Source organism: Phalacrocorax carbo, unplaced genomic scaffold (assembly GCF_963921805.1).
Source record: "Phalacrocorax carbo unplaced genomic scaffold, bPhaCar2.1 SCAFFOLD_36, whole genome shotgun sequence".
In the NCBI taxonomy this organism is placed as follows: domain Eukaryota; kingdom Metazoa; phylum Chordata; class Aves; order Suliformes; family Phalacrocoracidae; genus Phalacrocorax; species Phalacrocorax carbo.
This window is the reverse complement of record NW_026990495.1, coordinates 2,158,184-2,172,790: the sequence shown is the minus strand read 5'-3', so window position 1 is coordinate 2,172,790 and position 14,607 is coordinate 2,158,184. Positions and strand designations below refer to the sequence as shown.

Sequence of the window (14,607 nt, the reverse complement as noted above, 5' to 3'; positions counted from 1 at the left end):
GGCAAGCAGCCAATCAGGGCCTGGGGGCCCGGCGGCCCCGCCCCCGCCCACTTCTCTTCCCGCCCCGCTAGTTTCCGGGGCAACAGGAACGCCTGACAGCGCCGCGGCCAATAGGAGGCGTAGGCGCTGCGAAGAGTGACCGTTGCGGCAGCCAATGGACTTTGCGGCGGAGGCCAGCGGCGTCGCGGTGGGGAGGGGAACACCTCTGCGTGGGGCCGGGGGGGCGGGGCCTCGGGGAGGAAGGCGGGGCTTGCGGCATGGGGTGAAATGGAGGCGGGGCTTCGGCAGGGCCTGTGGGGGGTGGCTGGGGGGGTCACGGGGTGCTGGGGGTGTCATGGGGGGCCTCTGCCCCAGCGACCCCGTGTCCCCTGTCCCTCCATCCCCCTGTCCCCATGGCAACGTGTCCCCCTGTCCCTGTGTCCCCACACACCCCAGACACCCTGGCAGCCCGCCGGGGGTTGCCCAGGGGTGTCTGTGCCCCGGGTGTCACCTGAACCAGGGACCCCCACGGGGACACGGTTAGGGGACACACGGGGGAAGGGAGGCCCCTGGCGGTGTCACGGCGGTGACACCCTGCGGCTGTCACGGCCAGGGACGGGGGCTGGGGATGGTGGGGTGGGGCCGTCACCCTGGTGACAAGGTACTGTGGGTGACAGAGATGGGCTGTCACTGGCTGACAGTCACTGTGGGTGGCAGGAGGTGTGGCTGTCACCAAGAGTGATGAGGGCAATGGGTGACATGGGACAGGCTACTGGTGTGGGTGACAATGTCTGGGGGTAACAAAGACTGTCATCCTGGTGACAATGGCCACGGGTGACAGTGGCCACGGGTGACAGTGGCCACGGGTGACAGGACAGGGTGTCACTGTGGGTCATGGTTGTCGTGGGTGACAGGCTGTCTTTCAGGGTGACAGTGGTCCTGGGCGACAAGGACAGGTTTTCACCGTGGGTGAGACTGGCTGCGGGTGACAGGGACAGGCTGTCTCTTAGGCTGATGATTGCCTCCTGTGGTGCCAGTTGCTGTGGGTGACGGGGACAGGCTGTCTCTCAGGGTGACAGAGACAGGTTATCACTGTGAGTGGTGGTTGCTGTGGGAGACAGGCTGTCTTTCAGGGTGACAGTAGCTGTGGGTGACAGGAGCAGGGTGTTGCTGTGGGGGACAGTGGCCGTGGGTCACAGGGACAGGCTGTCTCTCAGGGCGACAGTGGCTGCGGGTGCAGGGACAGGCTGTCGCTGCGGGTGGTTGTTGCCGTGGATGACAGGCTGCCTCTCAGGGTGACGATGGCCTCCCGCGGTACCGGTTGCCATGGTGACGGCGACAGTCCCTCCCGTTCCCCCGGCAACAGCCGGCGGGAGACGGGAAGGGGGCGGGGCGCAACGCCACCTCCCGCCCGTCCTCCCGCCCCGCCGTGGCGCCGCGCGCGCGGATTGGCGGAGGGGCGCGGGGGCGGGGCGAGGCGGGCGGCGGGCTCTGGAAGGTTCCGCCATCGCCTCAGAGGAGCGGCGGCGGCGGCGGGGGGCGGCGGGATGGGGAAGGACTATTACCGCACGCTGGGGCTGTCCCGCGGCGCCTCGGGGGAGGACGTGCGGCGGGCCTACCGCCGGCAGGCCCTGCGCTTCCACCCCGACAAGAACAAGGAGCCGGGGGCCGAGGAGCGCTTCAAGGAGGTGGCCGAGGCCTACGACGTCCTCAGCGATCCCAAGAAGCGGGAGATCTTCGACAAGTACGGGGAGGAGGGTGAGCGGCGGCCCCGGGGGGCGCGGGGCGGGCCTGGGGGGGGTCGGGGGGAAGGTGGGGTTGGGGGTCTGGGAGGGGAAAGACGAGGGGCGGGTGTCTGAGAGATGGCAGGGGGCTTGGAGGGGCAGGCAGGGAGGGTGGGGGTTCGGGGTCTGGGAGAAGGTGTGGGGGGTCTGGGGAGGACAGGGAGGGTGGGGGTCGGGGGGGAGGGGAGGTGGGGATTTGGGGGGGCCGGGGTGGGTCTAGGGGAGTCAGGCAGGGAGGGTGGAGGGCTTGGGGTGAAGGTGGGGTGGGGGTCTGGGAGAGGGCAGGGAGGGGTGAGGGTCTGGGAGAGGGCAGGGGGAGTCTGGGGGGCAAGCAGAAAGGGTGGGGGTCAGGGTGAAAGTAAGTGGGGGTCGGGGAGAAGGAGGAGTGGGGGTCAAGGTGAAGGCGGGGGGTTTGGGGGGCACAGGCTGGCGGGGCGTTTGGGGGGCTGGGGCGAAGGCAGGCTGTGGGTGATGGGGGTTTTGGGGGACAGTGGGTGTGGTGGGTCTCGGGGGGTAAAGGCAGACAGGGTGACATGGGACCGGGGGGTCAGCGTGAAGGCTGACAGGGTGACAGGTCTGGGGGAGGGGGGTCACGATGAAGGCAGGCAGCAAGGTTTGGGGGGGGACAGGCCGTGGGAACGGGGGGCCGGTGTGGTGGGGCGGCCAGGCAGGGGGTGCCGAGCGTGGCGGGGCCCGGGGGGTGCTGGGAGCCGCGCTGGGGTGTGCCGGGGGGTGGTGATGGAGCCGGCTGGGCCTGTTGGGGCCTGGCCGGGGCCGTCAGCGGCGTCTGTCTGTGCCGCGTCCTCCGGCGCCCGAGCAGAACCGGTTCCTGCTCCCGGCGCTGGGGCTGTGCCAGACCGCCGCCACCCACCCACCTGCCCCACGCCCTCGCCTGCGTCTCACCCCACACCCTGCCCCGGCTGGTGACGCGCTGGGGTGCTTCAGCGACCTGCCGGGGCCACCTCTGGCATGCGGCGGGGCTGACGGGCGCCTCCCCCCCACCCCTCTCTAGGCCTGAAAGGGGGAGCCCCAACCTCTGGCCCGGGGGGTTCCAATGGACCCACGTTCACCTACACCTTCCGGGGCGACCCCCACGCCATGTTCGCCGAATTCTTCGACGGTCGCAACCCCTTCGACACTTTCTTCGTCCAACGCAACGGGGATGATGAGGACGGTGACGATACCTTCACCACCTTCCATGTGGGAGGTTTCAGTAGCGTCGGCTTCCCCCGGGGTCGCGGGGGGCCGGAAGGCACCTGCCGTAAGCAAGACCCCCCGGTCCTCTACGACCTGAAGGTCTCCCTGGAGGAGATCTACACCGGTTGTACCAAGAAGATGAAGATCTCCCACAAGCGTCTCAACCCTGACGGGAAGACGGTGCGTAACGAGGACAAGATCCTCACCATCGAGGTGAAGCGGGGTTGGAAGGAGGGCACCAAGATCACCTTCCCCAAGGAGGGCGACCAGACCCCCAACAACATCCCCGCCGATGTCGTCTTCGTTCTCAAAGACAAACCCCACGGCGTCTTCCGCCGGGAGGGCTCGGACATTGTCTACCCAGCAAAGATCAGCCTCCGTGAGGTGGGTGGGCCGTCAGAACGGGTGGGTTGGTCTCGGTGGCGGCGGTGGGGACGTGACGGGTGCTTGGTTTGGGTGGTGGGGACCAAGGGTGGTTGTCTAGGTGGTTGGTCTTGGTGTAGAAGTGAGAGGTGGTTGGTCTTGGTGGTTGTCTGGGCTGTTGGCCTTGGTAGTGGGTGGTGGAGATGTGGTGGGTGGTTGTCTGGGTGGTTGGGACCAAGGGTGGCTGTACAGGCTGTTGGTCTTGGTGGGTTGGACGTGGTGGGTGGCAGGAATGTGATGGGTGGGTGTCGGGGTGGTGGAGATGTGACGGGGGTTGGGTGGTTGGTGGGGACGTGATGGGTGCTAGATCTTGGTGATGAGGACTAAGGGTGGTTGGGTCTGGGTGGTAGGTGGTGGTGGTGAAGACCAAGGGCGGGTAGTTGGGACGTGATGGGTGGTGGTAGATGGTGGTGGGTCTGGGTGGTTGGTTGGGTGGTGGAGACGTGATGGGTGGTAGATGGTGGTGAGGACCAACGGTCACTGGTTGGGTGGTGGGTCTGGGTGGTTGGGTGGGTGGCGGGTGACAGCGGGGTGCCACGCCCTCTTCCCCCAGGCCCTCTGCGGCTGCACGGTCAACGCCCCCACGCTGGACGGCCGCACCATCCCCATGGTCTTCAAGGATGTGCTGAAGCCGGGGGTGAAGCGGCGCATCCCGGGCGAGGGGCTGCCCTACCCCCGCACCCCCGACCAGCGCGGGGACCTCATCATCGAGTTCGAGGTCAAGTTCCCTGACAGGATCCCCCCCTCCTCCAAGACCCTCCTGGAACAGATCCTGCCCGTCTAGCCCCCGCCAAACCCAGTCTGGGGGGGCTTGGGGGCAGGGTCACATCTTTTGGGGACCACAGCGGGGGGGTGGGGGCCTGCACGTGGTCTGCTGGGCTGAGGCAGCCCCCCCCCAAACATCTCTGGGCTTGGAGGGGGTGTGTCTTGGTGTCCTCACCCCCCCAATCTTGGGGGTCATGGGGTGTCCTTGGTGCACCCCCACCCCATCTTGGGGGGGGGTCTGGGGGCGGTGAGGTGCCCTCATCCCCCTGTCTGAGAGCTTGGAGGAGTCATGGGGTGTCTGTGATATGTGTGCCCCCACCCATCTTAGGGGTCATGGGGTGTCTGTGATGTGTCCCCCTCCTCATCTTGGGGGTCATGGGGTGTCCTTGGTGCCCCCCCCACCTCATCTTGGGGGTCCAGGGGTGTCTGTGTCCCCCCCACCATCTTGGAGCTCTAGGGGCCCCAGGATGTCCTCATCTCCGCAGCCCATCTTGGGGGTCCTGGGGTGTCCTCACCCCCCATCTCTGTGCTCTGGGGGGTTTTGGGGTTCCTCACCCCCCCATTTTGGGGCTCTGGGTGTCCTTGTCCCCCCATCTCTGTGCTCTGGTGGCCCTGGGGTGTCCTTGTTTCCCCCCCCCATCTTGGGGCTCCCAGTGTCCTTGTGCATCCCCCCCATCTGGGGGTTCTGGGGTTCGTGGTGTCCTTGTCTGTGTGTCCCCCCCATATTCTGGGGGTCCCTGGGTGTCCTTTCCCCCCCCCCCAACCCCCCATGCTCTGTGGGTCCTGGGGTGTCCTCGCTCCCCTTGTTTTGGGGCTCCCCCTGTCCTTGCTCTCCCCATTTTGGGGAGGGGTCCCCTTCTGGTGGCTGGGGGGGTCCCGGGGTGCCCTCATCCCTCCCCAGTCCCCCCCCCATGGACAGCAGGGACCCCTCCCGGGGTTGGGAGGGTGGGGTGGGGTTTGGGGTCCGGGGGGGCCGCGGGCGGCTCAGGGTGGGGCCGGGCGGGGCCCCTTTTATCCTTTGGGATAAAACCACCCAGAAAAGGGTCTGTTCCTGCAACAGGAGCGCACGTGTACGGCTTTGTATAAAGCGCTGAAACCTCTGCCCGCCTCCGCCGATTTGTGGGGGGGTGGGGGGGTGGGCGCGCCTTGGGGCCCCCCCCAAATCGGCGCCGTGGGAACGGGGGTGGGTGGGTGATCCCCTCCCTCATGGGGTGTGCTCGCCCCGCGTGGTGCCCGTCCCGTGTCCCATCCCCCAAATGCGGGCTGTGTCTGTCCGTGTCGTTCGTTCACCCGTCCGTGTGTCCCCGCCCCCCCCCCCCCCCCCCAGCCCACCCGTGGGGACCCCGGGGGGGGGGGGGGTGGGTGTCCCCTCTCGTCGCTCTGCCCCGCCCCTCCGCCGGCTCCCTTCGCCCCGCCCCCCGCCGCCTGCGCTCGCCCGACCCCGCCCCCAGCCGGGCCCCGCCCCGACTCGCAGTCCTCGCCGCTGATTGGCTGCGGCCAGCCCCACCCGCGCGGGGGTGCGGGGCCGGACGCACCCATCGCCCGGGGGGGGGGTTGGGCCGGAGCCCTTTCCTGCCCTCGAGCCCCTCCCTCCCCTCCGCCGCGCGTCCCATTGGTCGGCAGGGCGGGGGGGTGGCCATGATTGGTTCGAGGGGGTTTAGCCCCGCCTTCCCGGAAGTGTCGCTCCGGCAGCAGCGCCCGGCGGGAGGGTCCGGCCGGTGAGCGGGGGCGTCCCGGGGGGGGGTGGGGGTGGGGGTGGGTTGTGTGTGTGTCTGGGGGGGGGGGGGGGTCGCGGGGCCGGGGTGGGGGTGTGTGTGTGTGTTCCGAGGGCTGTCGCGGGGCCGGGACCCGCGTCGTTGCTTTCCGGGGGAGGGGGTCCGGTACTGGGTGTCCCCCGGGCCCTGTCCTGGGGGGGGCGGGGAGCTCGGTCCCCCCGTGCCTCAGTTTCCCCGTCTCATTCCAGCGCGCAGCGAAGCCCCGCAGGACCCCCCTCCTCGGGGAGGGGGCGCGTACCCCCCCCCCTCCATGCCGCTGGGCCTGGGCCGCCGCAAGAAGCCCCCGCCGCTGGTGGAGAACGAGGAGGCGGCGGGGGGTCGCGGCGGAGCTGCCGGCGAAGCCCCGGGGGTCGCGGCGGGGGCTCCTGGGGGGCCGCCTACCCCGGGGCTGCCGCCGCCGCCCGCCGCCCTCCGGCCGCGCCTGGTGTTCCACACGCAGCTGGCGCACGGCAGCCCCACCGGCCGCGTCGAGGGCTTCACCAACGTCCGGGAGCTCTACGGCAAGATCGCCGAGGCCTTCCGCATCCCCCCGGCGGAGGTGGGGCACCCCGGGGGGCGGGGAGCACCGGGGGGGGCCTGGGGGCACCCCTGGGGGCGGGGGGGGGTGAGCACCGGGGGGGTTGGGGGCACCCCGGGGGGCGGGGGGGGGTGAGCATCTGGGGGGTTAGGGGTACTCCGGGGGGTGGGGAGCACTGGGGGGGGCTTGGGGGCACCCCTGGGTGCTGGGGGGGTGAGCACCGGGGGGGTTGGGGGCACCCCTGGGGGTGGGGGGGTGAGCACCGGGGGGGTTGGGGGCACCCCGGGGGGCGGGGGGGGGTGAGCACCGGGGGGGTTGGGGGCACCCCTGGGGGTGGGTGTGAGCACGGGGTGGGGTTTAGGGGCACCCCTGGGGGTGGGGATGAGCACCTGGGGGGTTGGGGCCACCCCTGGGTGCTGGGGGGGGTGAGCACCTGGGGGGTTGGGGGCACCTCGGGGGTGGGTGTGAGCACCAGGCAGGGTTTGGGGGCACCCCGGGGGGTGGGGAGCACTGGGGGGGGCTTGGGGGCACCCCTGGGTGCTGGGGGGGTGAGCACCTGGGGGGTTGGGGGAACCCCTGGGGGTGGGGGGGGTGAGCACCTGGGGGGTTGGGGATACCCCTGGGGGTGGGTGTGAGCACCGGGTGGGGTTTAGGGGCACCCCTGGGGGTGGGGGTGAGCACCTGGGGGGTTGGGGCCACCCCTGGGTGCTGAGGGGGGTGAGCACCAGGCAGGGTTTGGGGGCACCCCTGGGGGTGGCGGATGAGCACCAGGTGGGGTTTGGGGGCACCTGTGGGTGCTGGGGGGGCGGGGGGTGAGCACCTGGCAGGGGTTTGGGGCACCCCTGGGGGTGGGTGTGAGCACCAGGCAGGGTTTGGGGGCACCCCTGGGGGTGGCGGATGAGCACCAGGTGGGGTTTGGGGGCACCTGGGGGGGCGGGGGGTGAGCACCTGGCAGGGGTTTGGGGCACCCCTGGGGGTGGGGGTGCGTGAGCACTGGGCGGAGCATGGGGGCACCCCTGGGTGCTGTGGGCACAGGGAGCACCTGGGTGGGTTTGGGGGCTTCCGTGGGGTGGGGCGCACCAGGCGGGGCTTGGGCCACCCTTGGGTGCTCGGGAAGCAGGGTGTGAGCACCTGCGAGGGTTGGGTGGCACCCGTGGGAGTGGGTGTGAGCACCAGGCAGGGTTTGGGGGCACCCCTTGGGGCGGGGGGTGAGCACCAGGTAGGGCTTGGGGGCACCCCTGGGTGCTGAAAGAGAATATGGGGTGGGGGGGCTGAGGGACAGGGCACCTGCAGAGGGATTTTGGGGCACCCCTGGGTGCTGGGAGTTTTAGGGGGCTGAGAGACAGGGCACCCACAGAGGTTTGGGGGCACTCGTGGGTGCTGGGGGATGTGGGGGGCTGAGGAACAGGGCACCCACAGAGGTTTGGGGGCACTCATGGGTGCTGGGGGATGTGGGGGGCTGAGGCATATGGGGAGCTGGAAGGGGTTGGGGGGGTCACTGGGGCCCCCTGCGGGGGAGGGGACAAGGAGAGGGGCCCCCCAGGCTGGGACAGAGCTGGGAGGGATATGGGGAAGGCTTGGAATTGGGGTGGGGGGACCCCAGGGGTGTACGGAGGGGTCCCACATGTCCCTTAAGAGCATTCTGGGTGCTCTCAACGGGGGTGGGGCGGTGTCCCATGTGTCCCCAGGGGGGTCCCGTGTGCCCTCACGAAGCGAGGGAGGGGGACCCTCGGTGTCCCCCCGTGAGGGTCCCACTTGTCCCCGGGGTCCTTTCCACCGTCGTGTCCCTGAGGGGACGTTGGCGCTGGGGGTGGGTGGGGGGGTGTCCCCTTGGTGTCCCCCTGGTGTCCCCCCCGGGGCTCTGACACCGCTGCCCCCCCCCCAGGTGATGTTCTGCACCCTCAACACGCACAAGGTGGACATGGAGAAGCTCCTGGGGGGCCAGATCGGCCTCGAGGACTTCATCTTCGCCCACACCAAGGGCCAGCGCAAGGAGGTCGAGGTCTTCAAGTCCGAGGAGGCCTTGGGGCTCACCATCACCGACAACGGCGCCGGCTACGCCTTCATCAAGGTGCCACCCCCCGGGGGGGGGGGGACACACACGCCGTCAGCGGGCAGGGAGAGACGGGGGTGCTCGGAGAGGGTCCTGAGCCACCCTGGGGTTGTGGGGGGGGTGGCTACGGGGACGGCCCGGGTGGTGGCCGGGTCAAGGTGGGGATGGGGAAGGGGGACGCCAAGGGGCATCCCTGATCGTTGTGGGGGGGGACGTGGGGGCTCCTGGGTGGGCCCTGGGCTTGAAGGTGATGTCTCTGACTGGGGGGGGCCACATGGGAACTCCTTGGGTGGTCCCTGAGCTGCCCTGGGATTGAAGGTGACATCTCTGACCATGGGAGGGGGGCACATGGGGATCCCTTGGGTGGTCCCTGAGCTGCCCTGGGCTCGAAGGTGACATCTCTGACCATGGGAGGGGCTCATGGGGACCCCTTGGGTGGTCCCTGTGCTGCCCTGGGCTTGAAGGTGACGTCTCTGACCATGGGTGGGGGGCACATGGGGACCCCTTGGGTGGTCCTTGCACTGACCTGGGATTGAAGGTGACATCTTTGACCATTGGGGGGGCACATGGGGACCCCTTGGGTGGTCCCTGCGCTGCCCTGGGCTCGAAGGTGACGTCTCTGACCATGGCGGGGGGCACACGGGGAGACTTTGGGTGGTCCCTGGGCTGCCCTGGGATTGAAGGTGACATCTCTGACCATGGCGGGGGGCCATAGGGGGACCCCTTGGGTGGTCCCTGCGCTGCCCTGGGCTCGAAGGTGACATCTCTGACCATGGCGGGGGGCACACGGGGAGACTTTGGGTGGTCCCTGGGCTGCCCTGGGATTGAAGGTGACATCTCTGACCATGGCGGGGGGCCATAGGGGGACCCCTTGGGTGGTCCCTGCGCTGCCCTGGGCTCGAAGGTGACATCTTTGACCATGGGGGGGGGCTCATGGGGACCCCTTGGGTGGTCCCTGCGCTGCCCTGGGCTCGAAGGTGACATCTCTGACCATGGGTGGGGGGCACATGGGGACCCCTTGGGTGGTCCTTGCACTGACCTGGGATTGAAGGTGACATCTTTGACCATTGGGGGGGCACATGGGGACCCCTTGGGTGGTCCCTGCGCTGCCCTGGGCTCGAAGGTGACGTCTCTGACCATGGCGGGGGGCACACGGGGAGACTTTGGGTGGTCCCTGGGCTGCCCTGGGATTGAAGGTGACATCTCTGACCATGGCGGGGGGCCATAGGGGGACCCCTTGGGTGGTCCCTGCGCTGCCCTGGGCTCGAAGGTGACATCTTTGACCATGGGGGGGGGCTCATGGGGACCCCTTGGGTGGTCCCTGCGCTGCCCTGGGCTCGAAGGTGACATCTCTGACCGTGGAGGGGGGCACACGGGGACCCCTTGGGTGGTCCCTGCACTGCCCTGGCACTGGGGGGGCACAGGGACAGCCCAGTCAGTCTCCAAGTCAACATGGGGGTGGGGAAGAGGAACACCAGGGCTCATCCTGGGTTATTTTGGGGGGACGTGGGGACTCCCTGGGTGGTCCCTGAGCCATCGGGGGCTGGGGAGGGGGGACATGGAGACATCCCAGATGGAGCCCAGGTCACCGTGGGGACGGGGAAGGAGAACACCAAGGGTCATCCCAGACCATCGTGGGACCCTCTGGGGGGTCCCCACACTGTCCTGGGGCTGGGGGTCACCAGGAACACCCATGACCATTCTGGGGGGATGGGGGGTGGCCCTTGGGTGGTCCCTGAACCACCCTGGGACTGGGGGGGACACACTCACGGGGACATCGCAGATGGAGCCCAGGTCACCGTGGGGATGGGGAAGGAGGACACCAAGGATGTCATGGCTTGTTTTGGGGTGACACGGGGACCCCCGGGGGGGGGTCCTCAGCTCCCCTGGGCTTGAAGGGGACATCTCTGACCATGGTGGGGGGACATGGGGACCCTCGGGTGGTCCCTGAGCTGCCCGGGGAGGGGGGGGGGAACACGGGGTTCCCAAATCAGCATGGGGACGGGAAAGAGGACACGGAGGGACATCCCGGATTACGGTGGTGTTGGTGGGGGGGGACACGGGGACTCCGGGGCTGGGGGAGACCTGGGGGCACCCCGACTGTGCTGACCCCCCGCCCCGTGGTGATCGTGTCCCCGCAGCGGATCCGCGAGGGCAGCGTCATCGACCGCATCCCGGTGATCGGCGTCGGGGACATGATCGAGGCCATCGACGGGCGCAGCCTGGTGGGCGCCCGCCACTACGAGGTGGCCAAGATGCTGAAGGAGCTGCCGCGGGGACGCACCTTCGCCCTCCAGCTCACCGAGCCCCGCAAGGCCTTCGGTCAGCCCCAACTGGGAGCACTGGGAGCCCACGGGGGTCCCCATGGCCCCCCCTCCACCGTGGGGCTGGGGGTGGGGGTGACCCCAGGTGTTGTCCGGGGCTTTGCTGTCCCCATCCTAGGCTGGAGGGTGGTGCCCTGGAATACTGGGAGCACTGGGAGCCCTTCCAGTAAGTGTGGGGGGGGGCCCCCCAGGCGTCTGGTGATATTCGGGGACCCCCACCACCCCCAGGGTGGGGACAGCCCCACTGCTGGGAACCCCAAAACCTGGGGAGATGGAGGGGGAACCCCAGAACCCCCCAAAACAGAGGGGGGGCCCCATAGCCCTGAGTGGATCCCTGAGATCCAAGGGGGGGGCGGGCTGGCGCAGAGCCAGTAGCCTGGGGGAACCCCAAAACCTTGGGGGAGGACTAATGGGGAACTGTAGTGCTGGGGGGGAACCCCAAAAGGCAAAAGGAGGCTGATGGGGACCCCATAACTCTGGGGCAGGCTGGTGGGGATTTATGGCGCTTGGGGGGGGGCACCCCAAAATCCAAGTGAGGGGTGGTGGAGACCCACAGTGCTGGGGGGAACCCTAAAATCCGAGGGAGGGTTGATGGGGAGCTGTAGTGTTTCGGGGGACCCCAAAACCTGGCGGGGGGACTGTTGGGACCTATCATGCTGGGGGGAACCCCAAAACCCAAGGGGAGGATGATGGGGGCTCCAAAACCTTGGAGGGGGCTTATGGGGACTTGTAGCACTGGGGGGTGTCGTGGGGGAACCCCAAAACCCAGGAAGGGGGGCTGTATCCCTGGGGGCATTCCCCAAACCAAGGGGCAGCTGAGGGGTCCCCCATATCCCTGGGGGGGGATGGAGGGACCCCAATATCTGAACAAGGAGGTGGTGGGGACCCCGTACCTTGGAGGATGCAGATGGGGGGGCCTCCCAAGACTGATGGGGGGACACTATAGAGCCCCCCCCAAACCTTCCTCCTCCCACCCCTTGGGTCCTGGGGGGGGTGTCTGTGGTTGGCTTGGAGCCCCCCATCCATGCTGAGGTGGGGGGGGTGCCCCAATAATTCGCAGCCCCCCTAACCTCCCCCCCCCCGTTGCCTTTCAGACATGATCGGGCCGCGGGGCGGGGGGGGGCCGCGGCGGGGGCACCCAGCTGGGCACCGGCCGGGGCACCCTGCGCCTCCGCGCCCGGGGACCCGCCACCGTCGAGGAGCAGGTAGGGGACCCCGCGAGGGGTTGATGGGGGGGGGTGGGGATGATGTGGGGGCCCCCCCCCCATCCCCCTGACCCCCCCCCGATGCCCCCCCCCAGCCCTCCGCCTTCGAGGAGCGGGCCGTGGCCAAGGTGGACAATCTGCTGGAGAGCTACATGGGCATCCGGGACAGCGAGCTGGGTGAGCCGGGGCTGGGAACCCCTCCGGGGCGAGGGGACCCCCCCCGGGCCAAGGGACCCCCCCCCGCGGTGCTGGGGACCCTTCTGACCCACCCCCTGCAGGTTTTCCCTCCACCCCCACCAGGGTGCTGAGGAGACCTGTCCCACTGCAGGTTGCCTCTCTTGGGGTGCTGGGGACCAACTTGGGGACCCCCCTGGGGTGTTGGGGACCCCCCCTCACCCTGCCCTATTGCAGGAGCCCACCCAGGGGTGCTGGGAGACCCCACCCCTAGGCCACTCTCAGGGTGCTGGGGACCCCTCTGGGCACCCCTGGTGTACTGGGCACCCTGCTGCACTGCGGGACCCCCCCTCAGGGAATGCTGAGGGGGGTCTCACTCCCCCCAGGGGTGCTGGGGACCCCCCCAGGCCCCTCCCAGGGTGCTGGAGACCCCACCCCAGGACCCCTGGTGTACTGAGGAACCTGCTCAGGAGTATTGGTGACCCCCTATAGCTCCCCCTGGGGGTGCTGGGGACCCCCCCCCCACTGCAGGGCCCCCCTCAGGGTGCTGGGGACACCCCTAAGCCCCTCTCCAGGGAGCTGAGATCCCCCAACCCACTGCAAGGCCCCCCTCCCCCAGGGCGCTGGAGACCCCCACCCTACCCCAGCCCAGGCCTTATCCCCCTGCCCCCAGGGGAGCTGGGGACCCCCCTGGACACCCCCCCGCCCCCCCCCCCCCCCCCACCGAGGCGCCGGCCGCCCCCTGAGCGTCCCCAACGTCCCCGCAGCCGCCACCATGGTGGAGCTGGGCCGGGACGCGCGGGACCCCGACGCGCTGGCCCAGGCCCTCGACTCGCAGCTCGGCGACTTCGCGTTCCCCGACGAGTTCGTCTTCGACGTCTGGGGGGCCATCGGCGACGCCAAGGTGGGGCGCTGCTAGGGGGGGGCCACCCCCCACCCCCCTGCCAGGACCGGGAACCCCCCCCCGGGATTGGGGGATCCCTCCCGCACACCCACCCACTGACGGACCGCCACGGATTGGGCCCCCCCCACCCCCCTGGCTCTGTCCCATGACTGGGGACACCCCCCATTTGCAAATGGGGCCTCCCCCCAAAGCTGGACCCCCCCCCAAAGCTGGACCCCCCCCAAAAGATCAGCTGGAGATGAGGGACCCTCTGGCATCCCCTGAGGATCGTGGTGCCCTCAACCCCACTGGGGAGCCCCCACCCCCAAAGTCCCCCCACCCCAGACCTACCAATAGACCTGGGTGCCCCCACCCCAACTCCAGACCACCCCCCCCCCCCAAATGCCTGCCCCATCCCTTCTCTGCTAGAGCCCCCCCCCAGCCTGGGACCACCACTACATCCTGGGACCCCTCCCTGCAAGGAACCTGGGTGCCCCCCCCCTCGACCCCCCCCCCAAATTACCAGCCTCACCCCAACCTGGGACCATCACTACATACTGGGACCCCCAAAGGACCTGGGTGCCCCCCCTGCCCTGCCCCATTACACCCCCCCCATTCTCAGCCAGGGCCCCCCCCAACATGGGACCACCACTACATCCTGGGACACCCCCACCTCCCCTTGATAGCCCCCCCCCCCCCCCCAAGTGGCCTGGGACCCCCAACAGAGGTGAGCGGCACCCTTGATTTCCTGGGACCCCCCCTCTGTGGGCCAGGGTGCCCCCCCCCCCCCCCAAACACCCCTGGCTCAAAAGACCCCCCCAATCCCCACCCCCTTACCCAGGGCTGTACCCCACTACTGGGGGGTGCCCCAGCACCCCCCCACCCTTGGGTGACCCTCAGTGCGCCCCATAACACTAGTGCCCGCCCCATAACACTAGTGCCCCCCCCACAGGGTGTGGTATGAGGGTCCCCCACTCCCCCCCCCCCCCAAGGGGTTTTTGGGGAGGGACCGGAGCAGCCCTGTGTCCCCCCAAAATATGAGACACCCCCCCGGTGCCAATCTGAGCCTGTCACACACTGTCACCCCCCACCCCCACCCCCCCAAAACATGCTGTCCCCTCCCCATCGCACTGACTACCTCGGGGGGGGGACACAGCACAGCCCCCCCCCCCCACCCGTCACCCTGTCCTGTGTCACTTGGGGGGTCCCTGGAGCTGGGGAGGGGTCGTAGGGGGCTCCCCCCCACCCCCACCTGGGGCATATTTTTGTATTTGACACGTAAAGTGATTTTAACATAAAATAGAGAGAAATTGGGAGTGGTGGCTGCTGGGGGGGGGGGGATGGGGGGGGCTCGCCTCAGGGGCGGCTGAGCTGGGCCTCGCACACCCCCTTGCACACCCCTTCCTGCCCTTGCACGGCCCTCGCTGGCCTTGCACGCTCGCACGCCCCCCGCCCCCTCCCCCGCCCCACGCGGGGCCCGGCAGGGTGTGAATGTGGGGGCTGGGGGGGGAATTTGCACACCTGTGTG

General features: G+C 69.4%; 2 protein-coding genes across 4 annotated transcripts; both read left to right on the top strand.

Moving 5' to 3' along the window:
* Window positions 1-630: 630 nt before the first annotated feature.
* On the top strand, window positions 631-5,091 carry DNAJB1 (DnaJ heat shock protein family (Hsp40) member B1). 3 transcript variants are annotated; one of them, XM_064440481.1, is made up of 4 exons: window positions 631-977; window positions 1,039-1,723; window positions 2,776-3,344; window positions 3,937-5,091. In XM_064440481.1, the coding sequence occupies exons 2-4, from the start codon at window positions 1,306-1,308 to the stop codon at window positions 4,165-4,167; spliced, it is 1,218 nt and encodes a 405-aa protein (XP_064296551.1). In that variant the 5' UTR covers window positions 631-977; window positions 1,039-1,305; the 3' UTR covers window positions 4,168-5,091. The 3 variants fall into 3 exon arrangements, with proteins under 3 accessions (XP_064296551.1, XP_064296550.1, XP_064296552.1); XM_064440480.1 differs by having other exon boundaries at window positions 631-1,723; XM_064440482.1 differs by lacking the exon at window positions 631-977 and having other exon boundaries at window positions 1,527-1,737.
* A 668-nt stretch (window positions 5,092-5,759) lies between these two features.
* On the top strand, window positions 5,760-13,246 carry GIPC1 (GIPC PDZ domain containing family member 1). Its single transcript, XM_064440483.1, is given in 8 exon segments — window positions 5,760-5,866; window positions 6,112-6,461; window positions 8,326-8,511; window positions 10,635-10,815; window positions 11,912-11,921; window positions 11,923-12,022; window positions 12,118-12,199; window positions 12,964-13,246. Coding segments are annotated over 7 exon segments (999 nt in total). The 5' UTR covers window positions 5,760-5,866; window positions 6,112-6,173; the 3' UTR covers window positions 13,116-13,246.
* The last annotated feature ends 1,361 nt before the right edge of the window (window positions 13,247-14,607 follow it).